Below are 20,575 nucleotides of genomic sequence, written 5' to 3'. Positions count from 1 at the left end.
TTCTTTTCTGTACTTATTTTTTGGTTGAGTAATACAAATCAAATAAACAATATATGTTATCAATGTTTTTCTTGAGCCTGTTGCATGTGATGTAGAAAAGTCTCATACAGTATTGCTGAATTGGTGAATATTTTTAAAAACAGTGTAATATTTCAAATACAAAAATAAATTTATTAGGTAGCAGAATCCTACTACTGTCTTATTAACATGATAGACATTAGCATTGTGTAATCATCAATCATTATAAGAATTCATTAGAGCTATTTTATTTACGATTAGAATACACAGTGTAATTCTATTTTATAAACTGTTAATCATAAAATATTGTTTGCTTAATGTTTGATAATGTGCCCTGTGTTGTACTTTATTCATATTTTGTATTTTTCTTGATTTTGATATATCTGCTAAATGAATAATTAAAATGTAAATGCAGTGTGTCATGTTCATACTATGAATCATTTTGAAATACATCTAAGAATTATTATGTAACGTGTTGAGTATTTTGTTGTACAGCTCCATTGTGGGAGCGTGGGTGCACTGTGGAAATGTTGGTAAAATCTGGCATTTGAAGTCAGTTATTTAAAGAATTAACGTATAGTATATATAAGAACTGATTTAATAAGAACACATATTTTTCTTGTTATTTTTCTAACACAATAATCGTAAAATGTTTTTATCTATGTAGAAAGTGATTTGCTCATGTAATGTGTCCATCATTAATTCATTTTTGTAGGCTTCTGCACCAATGAAGTTGCTACACCAAGTGTCAGTATTCACAGATTTCTTTTAAATTTAAAAAAAAAAGTTTCTTAAGCAGTGTGACATCAATAGAGGTAAATTCAATCAACATTCTGCACACACAACTATAAACTAGCTGTACACCCAAGGAGAGTAGCTATCTTGTCTTAGGCTTTGAAAATATAGGAAGTTCAACATACATAGAGTATGGAACATACATGGAGTTCAGTTCATTGAGCATTACAAAAATTAAAAAAAAAACAAAAAAACAAACATGGTTGACGTAAGGTTTATTATGCTTTGAACATTACAATAAGAAAACTAGAAAAAAAACAGAACTTACAATTACTTGGCAAACATATCACAAGTTCTATAATTTCTTCTTTTCGATTGGTGTTCAGAAGATTAAAACATCAAGAAAAGCCATTGTGTTTATGTATGTTCTATGGTCAATTCAAAATCATACATTCAGATTCTGGAGTAAGGTTGGACCAAATGAAGTAAAATTATTAAAAAAAAATCTTTTGTAGATTATTAAAATAATTTTCAGTAATCAATTTAAATGAATTGCTCCAATCAAAATACCATATCCAATCTATTTTATTGATCAATATCACTATTAATTAATAGCTGAGAATAGTCTAATATTCTATTTTATTGTTGTTCTAATATATTTTATTACATTTTAAAATGCATTTATTATCAGTAATTCATTTATTAATATTGTTATATAATTGTGTATCATGGTCACTGGTGAAATCTTTCCTTTTAGGTGATTTAAAAACATTTCTTCTTGCACGTCGTCATCTTGTTAATGAGAAGGTAGGTGAAGAATCTGAAGAAGTCAGTAGTAAGAAACTAACAGGAATGGCACTAGATGTTGCGAGAGCACTTAGCTATTTAAATGAATTAAAATATGTACACAGGTATGTACATTGTATGCATATTATATTAATTTATATTGCTAAGTAATTTGCTTCATTTAGTTATTTGTTCTGTCTGTCTAGTTGCTGTCTGTATCATATTTTACTGTTTAAATATTTTTTTATGATAATAAATTACTTAATTTGGTATAAAATATTGGTCATAATTAAAATAATTTGTTTTCAATTCTGATCCATACCTAGTTGCAGTGTAAAAACAATGTAGCTCAGGGTTATAATTTAACATATTCTTGTTCCATATAGTCTCATGTGTCGATTCATTTTTATTTTTTTCTTATTTATGGATGTAAAGGATTTACATTTACATTCTTTTTTTGTTCATGTAAATTAACTTATTGTTTGAGTCATCCTAATACTTGCAATTTATTTTGAAAAAGTAAGTAGAAAGTTAATTTATTTTTACTTTATTTATCAATATTTGTTATTTTTTACTTTATTATTATTGTTATTTTATTTGTCTATTAGTGTAAAAAAATTACAATAGGTATAAACTGATAGGTAGCTTTTGTTTACTTATTTATGTAATAAATAGGGTTTTTATGAAAACTAATGTGTAAAACAATAAGAACTTTATTTTAAGTATAATTACTCAATAGAGGAGCATTAACTTATAAACAAATAACTTTTAAGTGAAACTGTAACTTATAGACCAACATGAAAAAATATATATTTAAACTTTTTTAAATCAATAAATTTAAAAATGACTTTTTTTCCTTAATGTTGTTGATAATGATATTCATCTTAGAGTAGTTTGGAGATTCATTTAGAATGTGGTCAAGTAATATATATTTGATGTTTGTTGTGTTATTTTTTATAATTTAGTCTGTATGCATTTACAATATTTTAGTCAAATTTTTAAGTTTTTTAAGTTTGTGACTTTTATGTGCCCTATAGAATTTTGATGTTGTAGTTTATTTCTTCATATGTATGTTCAGTTTCTGTGTTGTTATTTTTAAGGATTGATTTTGATGTTATGTATAGTGCTTACGTGTGTTTTATACATGGATGAATGGATGTTGATGCTGGTCTGTGCAGTATTTATTTCAATCTTTGCAGTTTATTTTGTATACTCCTGGGTTTTTGTGCGTATCAGTGTTTTTTTTGTTAGTATCTTGTTTATTTTGGTTTTGATTTTGAAAGTAATACGGTTATTCTTTCATAAAATTTTAAAACACTTTCATTTGAATGTTTGATATACATTAGCATTATGTTAAGACATAATACACCTAGTGTTAAATAATACTAGATTTTTTTTATTCTATGTTGTATTTAACAAATTGTTTAATATTTGGATGTACAGCCATTAGCTTGTATTAGGTACTTTATTATGGAATTATAATTAATTGATATTTGTAGGTAATTGTTTCATATGGGCTTCTATCATTGGAGAGAAGTTAAAAAAATTTATAAAACATCAAAAGTAAATGCCTTAAAGATAAACAGGGTGGTATCCCACATAAAGCATAACTCCTTTTTTTTTGGTGAAGCAGTTAGGCCATTGATTTCAGCAACCTGTATCTGCATTCAATTCTGCCCTTGGTCTTTTGCTGTCATTCATTAGTAGAACCTGTGTCTCTGGATTTAATCACTAGTCTCAATACTGATGTCTTATTAGGAACTCGTCTGTCTGTATTTGTGGTGAAAGTTTCTTGTGATGTTGTCATGATTGTGTACTGAAGTATGACTTGGTAATAAAAACACATTCCTCTTGTGAAAACACGATCTTTTCACTAACAATGCACTTAATGTTCTGATCACTTTGTTATAGCTAGTGGTTATAGTCTACTGCATTGGCGTGATAGTCAGACACTAGAAATGTCCATTTCAGTAAAACATGGGGGGAGTAAGGTAGTAAGTTCAAATTTTATAGAAGGCTGATTGACGGGTTGCATTTTATATGGGACACTGCATAAAAATTTGTGAAGGACATGAAGGTACTACTTATTATGTACATGTATTTGGTTCTGGATAAGGCTGCACACAGTTCTAATTAAAGGCAGTCTCCTCTGTGTGTTGATTTTCCCTTCTCATACTTTCTTCTTTCCACAACATCTTCCCTTCTTCCTTGGGTATCATGCCAGCTTCTTCATCTGTAGTACTGAGATGGCTAATGGGGCAGCCACTTCTTTGTTAAGGTTTAGTGTAGTGGTAACTCTGGCTATGGAATTATCCAGAAACTGTTTTTTGCGTAAAAAGACAAGTAATGATTAACGTGTCTGTTGAATAAAGTTGTAGTTCTTACTCCTGAAATGTGATCTTAATATTCTCTAAATATAATTTTTTTTTGTAATTTATAATTATAAACACTTTGAGTAATTATATTAAATTATTAATAAAAGTAATAATAATATTTAAAATTAATAATTATAACAAATTTATTTCTAAGAGAGTTTATATCTTATTCTTTATGTTGTCTTTGCACAGAACTAAGACATCTCATTAAGGGATACAACAGTATTCTTATATTTTGTACTTTTACCTGGTTTTAAAAATACCTCACAATATAAATTTATATACTTTTTAATCTCTTATTTTTATGGTGTATAATTATTAATTTTTTTTTGTATTTATTCATTATTTAATTTTGTATTGTGATCTTTAACTGATGTTTTATTTTTTGCTAAGGGATGTGGCATCACGAAATTGTCTTGTAAGTGGGTCACGAGTAGTCAAACTTGGTGACTTTGGAATGACGAGGCCTATGTTTGAAAATGACTATTACAAATTTAACAGAAAAGGTAAACTGTAAAACATCATTTATGTTACACATGTATGTGCGGGTGTGTGTGTGTATGTATGTATGAGGGGTTGAAGTAATTTTAAGTTGATTTTTATGTCAAAATGATTACTTCTAAATGTTAAATTTAAGGTAATTTTTTTGTTTATGGGGGTACTACTAAATTCTGTTCACATTATTAATTACCTTCAACTGGTAAGGTGAGGTCAAAATGACGGTGCGCATCTGGTCGCTACATGATTATCCCCACCCTTGATCACATAATGAAATGTGATTTGCAGTAGTTGGTTCTTTTTTAGTTATAGTTAGATTGCTGTGCACTGAGAGTTTTTATAGTATGTTTTTTCTCAATCGAGTGCCTGTTGTCAAACTGATGTGTGCTCACCATTTATATAAGTACAATTTCCTTTCATAAAATAATCAAATAGTGCAGATTTTGCTTAAATATAAATCTCCTTGCATCCAGTTGTTTCAGTTTTATTAGCAATCATATTAATTTTTTTCAGTGTAAAAATGAATGTGAATGATCAGAATTTTGATGAAGCAATTCTTCGTGAACTAGATGGATGGGGAAGCAAGGATTCGGATACTGATGAACCAATTACAAAATAGGGAACAAGGTGCAAATGGTAATCAAGCATGGGCTACAAATGAAAATCGAGAGGTAGTTGCTGTAGGAAATGAACAGGCTATTGATCGGAATGACTGCATTGTCAGCGAACATGATACAGTTTCTGAAGTCAAATTTTCAGGAGGTGGTGAAAATGAAGGGATTGATAAACATGGGGAAGTAGATGAAAATATTTATCTGAGTAAATCCAATTTTAGATGGTCTAAATTAGAATTGAGAAGAAATATCTGAGTTATGGCACATAATATATTACGAATTGGTAACAGGCATAATATTCAAAATGAAAGTGAAATTGGAGTATGGAATAAACTATTTTCTGACGATATTTCACATATTATTTTGGAGTGGACAAACAAAAAACTGCTTTCTTTGAGAACAAGATACAAAAATCCAAATATTATTGAAATGAATTTTGTTGATATTGTTGAATTGAAAGCACTTATAGGAATACTGATTATATTCAAATGTAACCGCAAAAGAATTGACCGAATTTTTTCTACTGATGGAACAGGCTGAGAAATCTTTTGATTGGTAATGTTGAAAAAGCAATTTTTAATGTTACTTACTGTTATAAGATTTGACAAATGTGAAACAAGAGCTGAGAGGAAAACCATTGACAAAGCCGCTTTGTTAACAGAAATATTTGACATTTTTATTGCTGTCAGTGCATTTACTCCATCAGTTCAAATGCTTGCTTAGATGAAATGTTCTGCAGCAGATGCGCATTCAAATTGTTAATCCCAAAAAAATATGGACTAAAATTGATGTGTATTACAGACTCGCAAACTGGTTTTTTATATACTACGTATATCTACAGTGGTAAGGGTTTCTGATGTAATTGGATTGTCAGAAGAAGAAAACAAATTTTCTAAACCAACTCAGTCCGCAATACGACTGGCAAAACCACATGGGTCAAATAGAAACATAACTGGGAACAATTGATTTTCATCAATTGACTTGGTCAAAAAATTGGAAGGTAAAGAGCTAACATATGTTGGCACCCTAAATAAAAGAAAACAAGAAATTGCAGCTGAATTTCTCCCTGACAAAAAACAAAAAAATTGGGGAAAGTTTATACAGCATTACTAAACAAATGACCTTAATTTCTTATGTACCAAAACGTAACAGAGCACTAACGCTTATTAGTTCTGTGCATCATAATAAAAATGATGACCATAAAAATAATGAGCCTCAGATTATATCGTACTATAATCCCACAAAAAATGGGTTGATGGTTTAGACAAGATGTGTAGTAATTACTCTTGTATCCAGCATACAGAGGTGGCTTATGGTTTTGTTCTACAGATTAATTGATATTTGTGCAATGAATTCCTATATTGCTTACCAATCGCAAGGCATAGTCTTATGACAGATGCTTTGACTATCTGAAAGTAGTAGCGATAAAGTTAGTTTCTGCCCATGCAACACAAAGATTTTATAATAAAAGAATTTCTCAAGATATAAAAATTTCATTAAAAAGTATCGTTAAATTGCAAGAAGAACCTGAGGTACTTCCAACAACTTCCAGAAGGCTGCAAGACTGGAAGAAGTGTAGTATCTGCTCTGCAAAAAAAAAAACAGACATATTTGTGCTGTGAATGTAAAAAGCCTGCATGTTTAGACTATCTGAAAAAGATTTGCACGAACTGCTATGAAGAGTAAACAACAACTTTTTTTTTATTTCTTATTATTATCATTATCATATTATATTCACCCATATTTTTGTATAATATTAATAAAATATAAGTGTATGATTTCAAATTTTAAATGAAAAAAAGCAAAAGAAAAACCAATAACTCAAAATTATGATTTCAAAATTCTTATTTATTTTTATTTTTTTGATATTGGTTTTCTTTCTTTGGGATTCTAAGACCAAATTCCTCAGATTCGCAACCATGTGAGTCTTTTTGTCGCCAATATCTTTGAAATTACAGACAATCATGTAACAATGGAAAAAGCTGTAAATCAGAATGAGTTCAGCCACCAATTACCTAGTTATCAACAATTTTTTTTGTGGGAAACCATCTTTATATCCTTAGAATATATATAAAGGTACTAACATTTAGAATAGAAACCTATTCAGGTAGGATCTCATCTAATGGGCTAATTATTTTGAACTATGAAGTACTCCTCCAGATTAATTGCATTGCATTATAATAAATTCTGTAGAAATTGTACTCCAGGCTTTATCTTAGTTGTATTGTAAATTCGTTTACTTAGAGCTGTAAATCAGAACTGATTTACAGCCAACCACTCAACTTCTATGTAATCTTTTACTTCCTTGTTGGAATTTGGCTTTGGCTCCCACATTATACATATATATAAATTCATAAAACCTTTGTTATTGCTTATCTTTGTTGGTGGTGAATATTCAATCACTACCCTTTGTTTTGACCAGTACATATATTATTCGAATTCCAGTTTCTGTGAGTTGTGTGAAAGTTGCTCCAAATATTTTTTTTTTAACCTAACATTATGAGGTTTAGTCAAACCCCTCAATCTCTCAAGTTCTTTTTTGTCATTACAGTATAAAAGTGTTTTATTGTATTAAAAAGTGGTTTAAAGTATTAAAGGTGTTTTAAAAACCTTTATTTAATTAACAATTACTAAAATTAAAAATTTACTTAAAATTGGTGTAAAAAGTAACGAAAAATTAAAGGGTGTCAAAATGACAATACCTCATTGTATGTGTTGGTGAAACATCACCTCACCAACTGAAGGATAAATATGATTTCACTGTTAAGATGGTAAATCTGTATATTGTATGATTTTGCTTGGAATTATCATATTATATTTGCAGTAATACTATGTTGTATAATTACTTGTTATTCGTTATAAAAGCAGCAAAGGTCACTCCTCAGCTTTAACCTTTTATGCTAAACTGATTTATTAATAACGATATTCATCATTTTCTTCCAAATTAAGTCATTATACATCTTTTACAATTTAGAAAAATTCATTTTAATACATAAGTCCTAAGAAATTGAAAGAAATCTACACGTATCTATAAATTAAAAGTAATAAAAAATAAATTTCACTTGAAAAACATATTTTTTGTATATTTTTCACAGTATGTAAATTGACACCATAATCTCATCTGTAATTTCCCAATATTTCCTGTTTCCTTTGTAAACTTCCTTTGCTAAACTCCCACCCATTATTCACATTCTGCATGAGACTTCCATTTTGTTCTAGTTTCTTTTAGGTATTCTATGAAAGAACACATTGCTCATTTGTCTATGATATCTCACTTTCATGAGGTTCAGATATGTGACAAAATGTAATAGATGTGTTCATATCTGTTGTCTGGATTCTAACAAAAGATACTTGGCTCTCTATCTTTGTTTCAGTTACAGCCAGAACTGTCATAAAATTTTGGAATTGAATCTCTTTTCAAGTCTAATTTCTAGGTATAAATAATTTCCCTTCATTATTAGAACCTGTTTAGTTTTGATTCCATGTTTTTTTCTAAATGTTATGTTATGTTTTAATGCATTTAAATTGAGGTACTTTCTCAAAGATAACTGTTTTTATTATGTTTTAAATACATCAGACATCTATTTTTCTCAGATATTATAACTTCAGACATGTACATGTGTATTTTAATTAGGTGTGTGAGGTGAATAAACTGGTAGAAAAAATCCTGGATCCTTGCAGAAATTGAACTTAAAGTTTCTTAAGAAATCCCATAGTTTTTGTTTTAGGATGTTTTTTGGTTTGTTATAAGGTGTTTTTCATTTTAAAATATAACTGAACTGCTTTTTATTAGTCTTTTTTTGAAGTAATGTTTTCAGCTAGTTGATTTTATCAGATTTTCAATTTTAGCAGATATCAGGTTGATTTTTTATTTATATGAATGTTATATTTTTTATGTTATATGATAATTTTCTGTTTCAATTTTTTATTTTTATGTATATGTACAGGAATGTTACCTGTCAGGTGGATGGCTCCTGAAAGTCTTGGACTTGGGATATTTTCTCCCGCTTCTGATATTTGGTCATATGGTGTTTTGTTATACGAAATTATAACATTTGGCAGCTTTCCGTTTCAAGGTTTGAGTAATAATCAAGTGCTAGATCATGTAAAGAATGGTTATACTCTGAAAATTCCATCAAAAGTTAAACCTCAGCTGTAAGTATTTATTTAATACATAAGGTAAATTTGTAATGTTATTCGCCATTATTTAGAAAATGTGAACACAGATGTCCATGGATGCAGTAATTCTACTTTGTTTGAAATAGTGTTGGCACCACCATTAGTACACTGAAGAAGATAATGTACCGCAACAGGATATTATAAGTAGCAAGAAGCCAGTTGTCAGTCCAGGATATTGTTAGTCAGTCCAAGATATTGTAAGTAGAAGGAGCCAATTGTTAATCCAGCAATCCATTCCCACTCTGCTCGTCAACCGAGTATTCTAAACATTGATGAGTAATACCTGTTTTTCAAGCATTTTATTTAAAATGTATAAGATTTATTGTAGCAATTAAATCTAATTTTTTTTTAATAAATTTGGAAAAGCTCTTTATCATTAATAAGAATGTACGAGGCATATTCATAAAGTAAGGGTAGTTTGGTCATTAAAAAAAATTAATTCGTGAGAAAAGGTTTTTATTTACAGTTTTAGTTTACTACATATTTACTTCACTTTTCCACATTCGGTTCTAAGCAGTTTTTTAACACTGGGTCAGTTTCTTTAACCCCTCTGCATAGAAGTTCGCCGCCTGGGAATTGGAACCAGTTGACAAAGGAAGTCTTGAGTTCCTCATTGTTTTCAAACTTTTGTCTACCAAGCCACTTTTTCAAATGTAAGAAGAGGAAGTAGTTCCTAGATGCAAAGTCAGGACTATATGGAGGGTGGTCAAAAAGTCCTAACGAAAATCTTGAATCTTCTTGTTAAGGCAGCAGTGTGAGGACATGCATTGTCATGAAAGAGGATTACTCCGGACAGCAATTTCCCACGTCGTCGATTTCGGATAGCATGTCTCAGTTTGGTGAGCATTTTACAGTACATATCAGCTATAATTGTTGATACACTTTCCATGGAATCAAACAAAATGACACCCTTTTCATCCCAAAAAGCAGTAGCCAACATTTTTTGACTTGAATATGGAGATTGCTTAAACTTTTTCAATTTTGAGGAATTTGAATGGCGCCACTGTATTGACTGTTGTTTTGATTCTGTGTTGGTGTAAGATATCCTTGTCTTGTCACCCATAACAATGTGGAAAAACAAATCATCTCCATCTTGTTGATAGCAGTCCAAAAACGCACCACTGCACATTCTTTGTTCTTTGTGTTAGTCAGTGAGCATATTCAGTACCTTCCTTGCACACAATTTGTGATATCCAAGCTTTTCTGTGACAATCGTGTAGATAGAGGTGCATCCAACATGCAGAAATTCATCAGCCAGATCAGTAATCATCAATCGCTTATCATATCGCAGTTCATTTCACTTGTTCAACGTATTTGAAGGTCTAAATAGTAGGCCTGCCACTCCACTCTTCATCATGCACATTTGTGTAGCCATTTTTAAAGTCTTGACACTATTCTGTCGTGCGGTTTCTTTCCTTTACTTATTACTGTAGTTTAATACACTAGACACAATTTCTGATGATTTTCAGCAGCTGAAGATCCTTTTGCACACAAAATCGAATCGCATTGCACACTGCACAACTGGCAGGAGAAACAATTGTCGCAGACATTGCATCTGCATTCACCGGCAAGCAAATGACTACTGAATCAAAACAACAACTGCAATGGATTCATAACAAACTGATAGATGGCCCTGCATGTGTGAAACTGTATTCAGACCCGCTAATATTTAAATATAATCCGACAGCCCTTACTTTATGAATATGCCTCGTATATTTATAAAAAATCAGTTGTTTTTAATGAATGCAGTATAGTTTATAGAAAAAGTCCAACTGTATTTAAAAATAATTGGTTTGATGTTGTTAATCAAATATTATGTCAAGTCAGAATACATAACTTTTTGATTTTGTAAATATTTAAATTGTATCTATTTAGTTCAGGTAGAACTAAAAGCTGGATGAATATTTAAATGGTAATGTAGGTAATCCAGTAACTTAACAAAGCTACAAGGTTAGTGAATAGATGACAAAGACTATGAATGTGTTAAGTTGAAATGAAATTTTGAGAAGCTTTATTGAAAGTAAATATGCAGCCAACAATATCAATTGATCTATAATAATTCAATTAATCGAAAGTGAGTAACAACAAGCACAGTCATCACAATACAGTATGTAAACTGTTGAGTCATGATTTAACACTAAACTGTATAAATTCCACTTTCTACTTTGTGCTGATTCCATAATAATTATCAGTTGTTATTAAGTAAATAATTTAACTAGTTACACAAAGTTATGTAAATAAAGAAAAGAAATTTTACTGTTTTCAGAATGTAGTCAGCTGATCTGATCAATCAGGTTGCCCAAATATCAGCATCTTTTAAATATGTCATAGCCAGTGAAAGCTTTGTTTATTTCTACTTTCAGTAGCACATATACATCAACACTATTGTATTAAATGAAAATGTTAGCTGTTAGGTGTATTGTTAAATATCTATCATAAGTTCATCCCATAAAATTAAATAATATTAGGTTTGCTATAGAAAGTTAACAGTGAATTATTTTCCCATTCACTGGCTGACTATATAGTTGCTCATTGGTGATGATGAGCCTGCTGATATTCAATAATAATGATGTTCATTGTTGAACATCATAACTGTCTCAGAAAGTAATGATTTTGTTATTTTATATAGTAATTGCAATAAATCTAATCATTATTTTATTGTGTTTGATTTACAGGGAGGCACTGATACGTTCATGTTGGAATAGGGAACCAAAATTGAGGCCACAAGCATCAGCAATTGTCGAGTTTCTAGCAAATAATCCTCGCATTTTATCCCCATGCCTTGATGTACCATTATCATCTGTACAGATTGAAGATACAGGCCAGCTGCAGATGCATATGCCTGATAAACTACGTAAATTCTCTATCACATTACGTAATCGTTCGAACAACTCTATAACTTCACAACGTCCACAACGCTGGAAAAATTTATCAGTTGATGATGAAAATTTTATTTGGGATCAGCCGGATTCACCGATTGAAACTTTACCGCCAATAGCAGATTCATGGAACAATCGTAATGCTGATCGACAAAGTGTTATTCTTACAAATAATGATGTTCGAATTAATGTAAGGGATAATCCGATTAATAGGTTGTGGAGTAATGATAACATTAATAACGGTGTGGTTGAACCTTTATTGGGCTCCTCCGACAACTCTAATAATGTAAACAATTATTGTAATAATGACAGTGTAAATAAATATGTACCGTTGAGACCCACTGCAAATGGTTATAATGATACTTTACAACATGGTAATTATTGTTTACATGGTGATAATACACAAGCTGATTCTGTGCTTTAACACAAATCTATTTTTATTAGTGTAAAGACTGTGAGACTAGTTTTTAAAATTAGTAACTGTCAGTAACTGGTATTAAAAATTGCCAGTTGAATATACTTGTAATGTGATTATACTTTGTAGCATTTAACTACAAAATATGTCATCCTATTTTATATATGTATATATATATATATGCATGTATATATACACATACATGCATATATATACATGTATATATATATATTTAATGTTAATTATGGAACATGCTGTTGTTCTATATTGATATAAGTATCAATATTAATATGTAGACCTCCACGTAGAGTAATTGAACAGAACTCATCAATATATCCTTCCACCCATAGATTATCTTCAATCTCAAATTTTAATTTTAACCAAAAAAATATTATTTTGCAGTAATAATGATACCTATTGAGTAAAACAAGAAATGCATCTGTTTTTATAGAAGGAGGAGGAGGAAGGTAGTTTCTCCTGTATATATTAGTTATAGAAGTAAAAGGATGTAGTCTTTTTTTGTAGTAATTGTATAACACATTTATTTATAAATTTCTTAGATATTGCTGTATTAATAATATAGGCATTAGGAATAATTAAAAATTAAAAATAAGTCTCGGTTAGTGAGCTCTATTAAATTTCTCTGTTTGGAGGTTCACTTATTAATAATGATTTTGATAATCATTAAAAGTGAGCAGATACTTGTATTTAAAAGAAAAAAATGTATCTATTTATATTTTATAAATTTTATTATTTTTTTTTAAAAATAACCATATTCCTTTTATTTTCAGCAGATAATACTTTTTATTTTATATAATTTCTTTTTGTAAAAAAAAGTAATTGTTACCTGCTGAAAATAAGTAAAAACATTATACTAAGTAGCTTCGAAAAGTTCTCAGAATCAGCACTTTTTCTTTGAAATAGTAATCATGGTAGGAGTTGTTTCATAAGTTGGTGGTATTCATAACATCACAATGTAGTTATTATATTTTGTTTCTTTTCCTCATAAAATCAGTGTAATTTAAAATTTCATCATTCAACAGTTCACTAATATTAAATTTCCATCTTGTGCCTAAAGATGGTATGCACAAAAAAGCATATGGTGAAACAACAATGAAAAAACATAAATTTATTATTCTTATGCACGTTAGCTCACCATTATATCAATTCCAATCCATGCTTCAAGAATATCTTACATGGCATGATGTCTCTGCAGCATCTAACAACTTTCCTGATGGTGATTTTTTTAATTTATTTCCTTGCCTAGAATTGATTCTGAAAGAAAAGCAATACAAGGATCCGATGGTGTCATTACTGGAAAAAAAACCAGTTGAGGAGGTCTTTAAGAATGGCTTTCAAGAATGTTTCCCATAATTATAAGACATAGGCAAGTATATAGCTCCAGAGTAACTACTGTTAATTAATTTTAATGTAAAATGTTTAAAGCATAGTTTTTGTATGTAGACTTACTTGGGAAATTTGTGAAGCTAACTTGCTCTTATTTGTAAATTACTCATATATGAATGCAAGAGAAATGGTGTAGTTGGAGATTAAATATTTAATGCATATTTCTATTTTTTTTAATGTTATAAAGTATAAGAGAGAGAGAGTGTATGTGTGTGTGATTCTGCTGAACTCAGAGGATAAAATTTGACTATCGTTTGCTTTTTTGTTGATGATTATTAACCAATTAAAAGTTTTTTTGTACTCTTATTAATTTCATCTTTCATGCTAGTTACTGTATGCAGTGATTTTAGTTACAACTGACTGATCTATTGACTTTTGCTAATGCTCACTTGCAGCAGCTAAATGTTGACAAAAGTTAAAGTACAATTTTTCACAGGAATTTATTTATATATTCTCTATCTCTGAGGAATTAAAGTAACATTTATAAAGAAAATTATGCGTTATCTAAACTCAAATTTTATTATGAATTATATTTAATAGAATTTTTAAAAAATACTGTGGATTGGAAAATTGGTTGTTTATGAGTCAAATTAAGAAGTTTTTAATTATAAAAATGTGAAATTTCTAAAAATTCTCTGTTCAGTAGACCCTACAAAGAGATAAAGTGTGAATGGTGGTGAGGGGGTTATTGCCTTTAGACTATAATTTAGGTAACTTTGTTTATTACCTCCAGATAAGATTTTATTTCAAAGTTCCTGAGTTTTCCAATGGCTTCTATTGATCTTAAAAATATCTGCTCAATCTGACTTAATTTAGCCAAATAAAATACATTTATGTGCTAATGTAATTTTACTTGCACTCATCAGTGCATTCGTGTGTGTGTGTGTGTATATGAGTGTGCTTTTACTCCAGTGTTCAGTGTAGTAGTTACCAAAGTATGGAATGTGCCATTTAATAGAAATAATGTACTGATAAGTGATTTGTAATCTGACTTTAGTTTCAGTGTTACATGTGTGAGTTTTATTTTAAATTGTATTACAGTAATTATTATTTTTATTATGGTACTTTTATGTGATTGGGGTACTATATTTGTATACTTTTGTTAGTTTATTGTAATCAAATATTTTATGTGCCAGAAACTATATATTGTAAGTGTGTGTGTGTGTGTGTGTGCGTGCATGTATGTATATATATATATATATATATATATATATGAGGGTAAATCAAATATAATGGGATTTTTGTTCCTGAGCATCTATGGTTGGTAGGACTGGGCCTGCGTTTCTAGTATGCTTAGGTGGGGTCATTAGGAGTGGGGAGAGCCGGCCATTTCACACTTCCAACCAATTTGTCAGTAACATTCACGATATCGCACAACAGGTATGCCCCTCCACTAAGCGATGCATAATTATAAAATTTCTTGCTCGTGAAGGAGTTCAAGCTACGGAAATTTCCGGAGATTGACTGCACAGTTCGGGGACCAAACGTTGTCAAGGGCTCATGTGTTTGCCTGACATAAAGAGTACACGGAAGGACGAGAATGAGTGAAAAATCAGGAACATGATCGCTGTCCTCAGACCAGCATTACAGACGAAAACATTCGCACAGTTTGAGAAATTCTTGAAGACGATTGACGGGTGAGAGTATCCGAAACTGTAGAACAAGTTATGAGAGCTGTCAAGTGATCATCACAAACGACCTACAGTTCCGTAAAGTGTGTGCCAGATGGGTCCCTTGCCTTTTGACCGCAGATCAGAAGTTGAGGTCTTTCAGAGGCTTACAGCAAGGTTTGCGAAAGAAGGTGCGATGCATTTTTGAGTCGGATTATCACCTGCGATGAAATGTGGGTTCGCCACTACACTCCCTAGTTGAAACAAGCCATGGAATGCTGTGGAAAGGGGAGGCAGCCCCAGTGAAAGCCAAGACTCAACTGTCAGCTGGCAAGGTTCTTTCAACTGTTTTTTTGATCAACAAGGCATTTTGCTCATTTAGTTTTTGCATGAGCAATGCACAATCAAAGTTGCTTACTACTGTGAGCTGTTGAACAAGGTGAGGGCTGCATATCGCCGCAAGAGACGAGACCAAGAGATTCAAGAGGCCATCCTTCTCTGCAGTAACGCCAGGCCCCATACTGCAGGTCTAATGGTTTCATAACTAGAAGAAATGCGCAGGGCTCAACTTGATCATCTTCCCTACAACCCGGACCTATCACCCTGCAATTTTCATTTGTTTGGGTCGCTGAAAGAAGCTCTAAGGGCGCAACGATTTGAAAATGATAAGGGCATGGAGGGATTTGTGTGCAGTTGGCTCCTGACACAACCAGCTTCATTCTATGATGTAGCAATAAAAAATCTTCCTTCTCACTGGGAAAAATTATTTCTAAAAGCAGGAAACTATGTAGAAAAATAAATTATATTTGCCCTTCATTTTGCAATAAATAATTTTTTTTTTGTAAATTAATTCCCGTTTATGTTTGATTTACCCTCATGTATATACATACACACAGATTATTTATATTATTATCTATATCTACATATATATATATATATATATGCATACATATACACACAAACATATATGTATATGTATAAATATTTTTTATATTGTTTGTAGAATTGTGTAAATTTGTTCCTTATGTATTTATTTACTTGATATTCAGATGGTTTATATTTTCACTCTGTTTTCTATTAAAAATGTTGCCCAGTTCATTGTTTCTATAGGTTAGAACTACTTCATTACTGTCTACACATTGTGAATCTGCAAAAGATATGATGCATAATATAAGAATTTCTAGCCATATAATGCTAGGAATGTCATGAATATAATTTATGTTGAGTTTGGCACTGGTTTGTCTTTTTAAACTAATTGCAGGTTCAAAAAATATGAATTTTTGTTGGTATTTTATAATTAATAACTATTTTTCATTGATACACTAAAGTACTAAAACATTATCTGTACACTCTGTGCATTTAACCTAATATAGCCATACTAGTCAGTGCCATATTAGAAAAGTGATGCAAGCCATTTTCCCCACTTTTTTATGTTATTTTACAACTGTGTAGATTTGGTGCATGTGTGTCTGTGTTTGTGCATATGGATAATAGGTTAAAAACCATATTTAAACTGTTTATTTAAGAGAGGTATGACACTGAGGTTTAAAAAATTCAACAATTTTTTTTTAAAACAAATTTGTCACGTAACTTCTACTTACCTTGACTTCATTAATTTTAATATTCAAATTTTTGTTTCAGAAATATTAAACACAACTTAATGGCTTTCTGTGCTTCTATGTGCAGTGTTCTTCTTTATGTGTAAATGTATTCTCATTTATGAGTGTGTGCATTGCCCATTCCCTCACTTTAATGTTTGGATCGATACTACAAATTTTGAACTTAAAAGAAAATTACACTTGTTTTAAATTTAAATACCTGTATTTTTTTTTAAATTTCACTTTAGGTCTCTGTTAAATTTTGTGTTGGAAAATATATTATATTTCCCATTATTTTTGTATTTTTATTAACATTAAATCTGACTGTTTAGAATCTTTATTCTTTTTGCCTCAAAAGTGTAGAACAAATTTATACAGCTATGATCAAAGTTGTGCTATTTTATCAATAATAAAACTAAACAAAATTTACAGAAGGTAACCTAAAAAACAAAGCCAAAAGCTTTTTTGGTTTTAAATAGTTTCTAATTAAATTTATTTTTACTCTTTAAAATTTATTAAATTGTATTTACAGACATGCATTATTTGCAAAAAAAAATTACTTTAACAAAGCCTACTACTGTTCTCTTGAAAAATTTGTGAGTGAATGGGTTAAAAAATGATTATGAAGTGTGAAATAATGTGGTTTAGTGTATTTTAATTATTACTGCTACTTGCAATGTTAGTAATATTCTTTTCTTCTTTCTTTTATTACAGTAATATATTACATAGCATCAGCATTGTACAGTATTAATTTATAACTGTTTGTTTTATTTTTTTGTTATGATTATCATAAATTGTCCATTAATGTAAATAGAATTTCATTATCTTTAAATTGGAATCTCATAAAAATGTATTCTATAGAATGAACAAAATATAATTCATGTTATATAAAAAAAAAATTATTTGTTGGTGACATTGTTTTTTAATTATTTTAAACTATTACTTGTTACTAAACTTAATATCAAGTATTTGAATGTGTGTGTGTACATTGAATGTTTTTATTTTCTCTACTATTGTTAAAAATATTTATGTGAATTTGTTTTACTGTAATTATTGTTTAATAATTGTTTATATTCACCATATACCTGATGATTTTTAGTGCATAAAATTTACTTTAGATAATTGTTTTTAATGAATGTTATTTATTTATTTATTAATGTTTAAGATGAAATCCAAAGTTAAGTTTTATTATTATTAGTAATTATAAAATATTATTCTAAGGTAGTTTTATAGTTGTGGTGTTCTGTTAATATATTTAATTTTGCTGTGTTTAATAAATATTTTATTTTATTTATCTTGAACTGGATATTCTGACCTTTTTAACTAACATTTTTTCTCACTTAGCCCTTTCATCATAGTTACAGTTCATAGAAAAATAAATTAATTTTTTATCTTGTATCTCTTTTGTATATGTTAAAATTTATATGGACAATTCATTTATATTTTTTAATTTTTAAATATAATAAAAGTTTTCTTATATGAAGAAAAGTTAATGGTGTAATATTTTATAAAGCGTGCCCTTTAAAAAGGCGGGCTTACAGTCTACTGCGAAAATGTTATATGGTTTATGTTTCATTACACATGATTTTGTTAAATATTTTTACCAACTGTAACTAAATAACGTTCATGAATTTAGCATACTAATAAAAACAAACTTTTATAACTAAAAGCTTCAAAATCCTGAATATTTTTAGCTGTTTCTTTAGTTGTGATTTTTTAACACAACTCTGACCCCAGTTTTTTCCTTTCTATCCCCAAAACACAAATATAATTTTAAATAAATTTGTAACAAGTAGAATAAATTGTTTGAACTAATGAATCGTTCATGTGCAGCCACCTGCCGGCTCATCACCATTAGTGTGGACTCTGCACCAATAGCAGCTAAAATAAAAATGTGAGCACATACACAAACATAACAAACAAAACAGACCCACACACCTTCCTTTTTTATGAAGAGTGATGATTTTTTGTAAAATTCATTTAATGATGATTAGATTTTGTGTGTGCAGTTATATTATTAACTCGCCTCACAAATTGTTGATATTGTTGCTTAGTAAACTTAATCAGAAAACTTCAGTTTATTTGTATGCTATTTTACTTGATGGTTTATCGAAAATAAATAAAAATGTTATAAATTTATGACAATAGAACAGTATTTGTGGACATCTGAGAATGCAGTTTGAAGCGCGATTTCTGTGATGAGTTTAATTGACATAATCCTTTAGCTCTTTTTAAACATGTTATTTTATAATCTGTGCTCATCACAATGCTTTAAAATGAGGTTTAATTCTAATTTTTAAATTCTATAAAAAATTTGTTGGCACTCATTGAAAATTAAAACCGAGTTAAGTTGAGTGTCATTTTCTGTATCGCTATCTGTCACTGACAAGATCTCATCATCATAATTATGTACGATTATAATCTGCAACAAAGTCATATGAATCTATTAATTTCAGAATGGTATCCAGTAAAAAGGTTTTTGTGAACCAGTGAGTTTTCCAATTTTGAGCTATAAGTTGTGATATAAAGAAAGAAAAAAGTAATTAGCCAACATGAAATTAATTCTTGTGAACCAGTGAGTTTTCCAATTTTGAGCTATAAGTTGTGATATAAAGAAAGAAAAAAGTAATTAGCCAACATGAAATTAATTCATTTTTTTCTTTCCTTCATTGCATCAAATAAATGATTTGGTCTAAACATAAGCAGATCTCACTAAACATTACTACTCTTTCCTTTTTATATTTATAACACTGGTATTTCATTTAAAATGATTTTTTCAAAAAATTAATTTAAAAAAACTTGGTTTCTGCTGTTTATGGTAAATTTTACCATAACTAATTACAATATTATAATTATCAAAACTGCAAATGATCTTTATTTATCATTGTGTATTTTGGATTAATCCTCATTGCAATATTTGAGGAAAAATTTCCTTGAAAAGTAATCAGAATTCCTTCAAAATTAGTAGTGAATGCATACATACCTTTTTCTTTGGTATGTAATGTATGGGTATATGTAATCTGTAGTCTTCAGTTGATTTTTTAATTAGCTCTAATCACATCATTCATTGTAGCAACATTTTTTGGGCTATCCACTTTCAACTGTTAAAACTTTGTACCCTTCTGTTGCCTCCCCAAATGCCTTCATGTGAATTCCTTAAACATAGTGTTAGTTATTAATCACTCTTAACCATCACTTACTGTAACTTTACAATAGTTAGGTATGAGTCCTTAGATGTTGAATGTAACAATAATTATAGTATTGCCCTTGTTTGAAATACAGTCTTTGGGCTAAGTACATAAAGAGAATAATAAATGTGTATTTGAATTGAAAATATAGTACAAGCGTGGTTTGGAAAGTAATCTCTATTTGGCTATAAATAAAAGACCTACATAGATAAAAATATTTTATTATATACTACTTAAAACTACAGCTTTTAATTATTTTTCAGTTGCCATTTA

The 20,575-nt window shown here is 29.6% G+C and overlaps 1 protein-coding gene across 4 annotated transcripts in view; it reads left to right on the top strand.

The window, feature by feature from the left end:
- The window catches only part of LOC142319607 (uncharacterized), a 219,435-nt gene extending 201,015 nt beyond the window's left edge, over positions 1-18,420 (top strand). For 2 of the 4 annotated variants that reach the window (XM_075357081.1, XM_075357080.1), the window contains 4 exons: positions 1,511-1,664; positions 4,308-4,420; positions 8,974-9,181; positions 11,881-18,420. In XM_075357081.1, the coding sequence (XP_075213196.1) occupies positions 1,511-1,664; positions 4,308-4,420; positions 8,974-9,181; positions 11,881-12,508 (1,103 nt within the window). In that variant the 3' untranslated portion in view covers positions 12,509-18,420. The remainder of the gene's footprint in view (positions 1-1,510; positions 1,665-4,307; positions 4,421-8,973; positions 9,182-11,880) is intronic. The other 2 variants (XR_012755217.1, XM_075357082.1) reach the window with 2 other exon arrangements.
- Positions 18,421-20,575: the final 2,155 nt, after the last annotated feature.

Source organism: Lycorma delicatula, chromosome 2 (genome assembly GCF_047948215.1).
Source record: "Lycorma delicatula isolate Av1 chromosome 2, ASM4794821v1, whole genome shotgun sequence".
NCBI lineage: Eukaryota > Metazoa > Arthropoda > Insecta > Hemiptera > Fulgoridae > Lycorma > Lycorma delicatula.
This window is presented reverse-complemented; position numbering and strand designations above follow the sequence as displayed.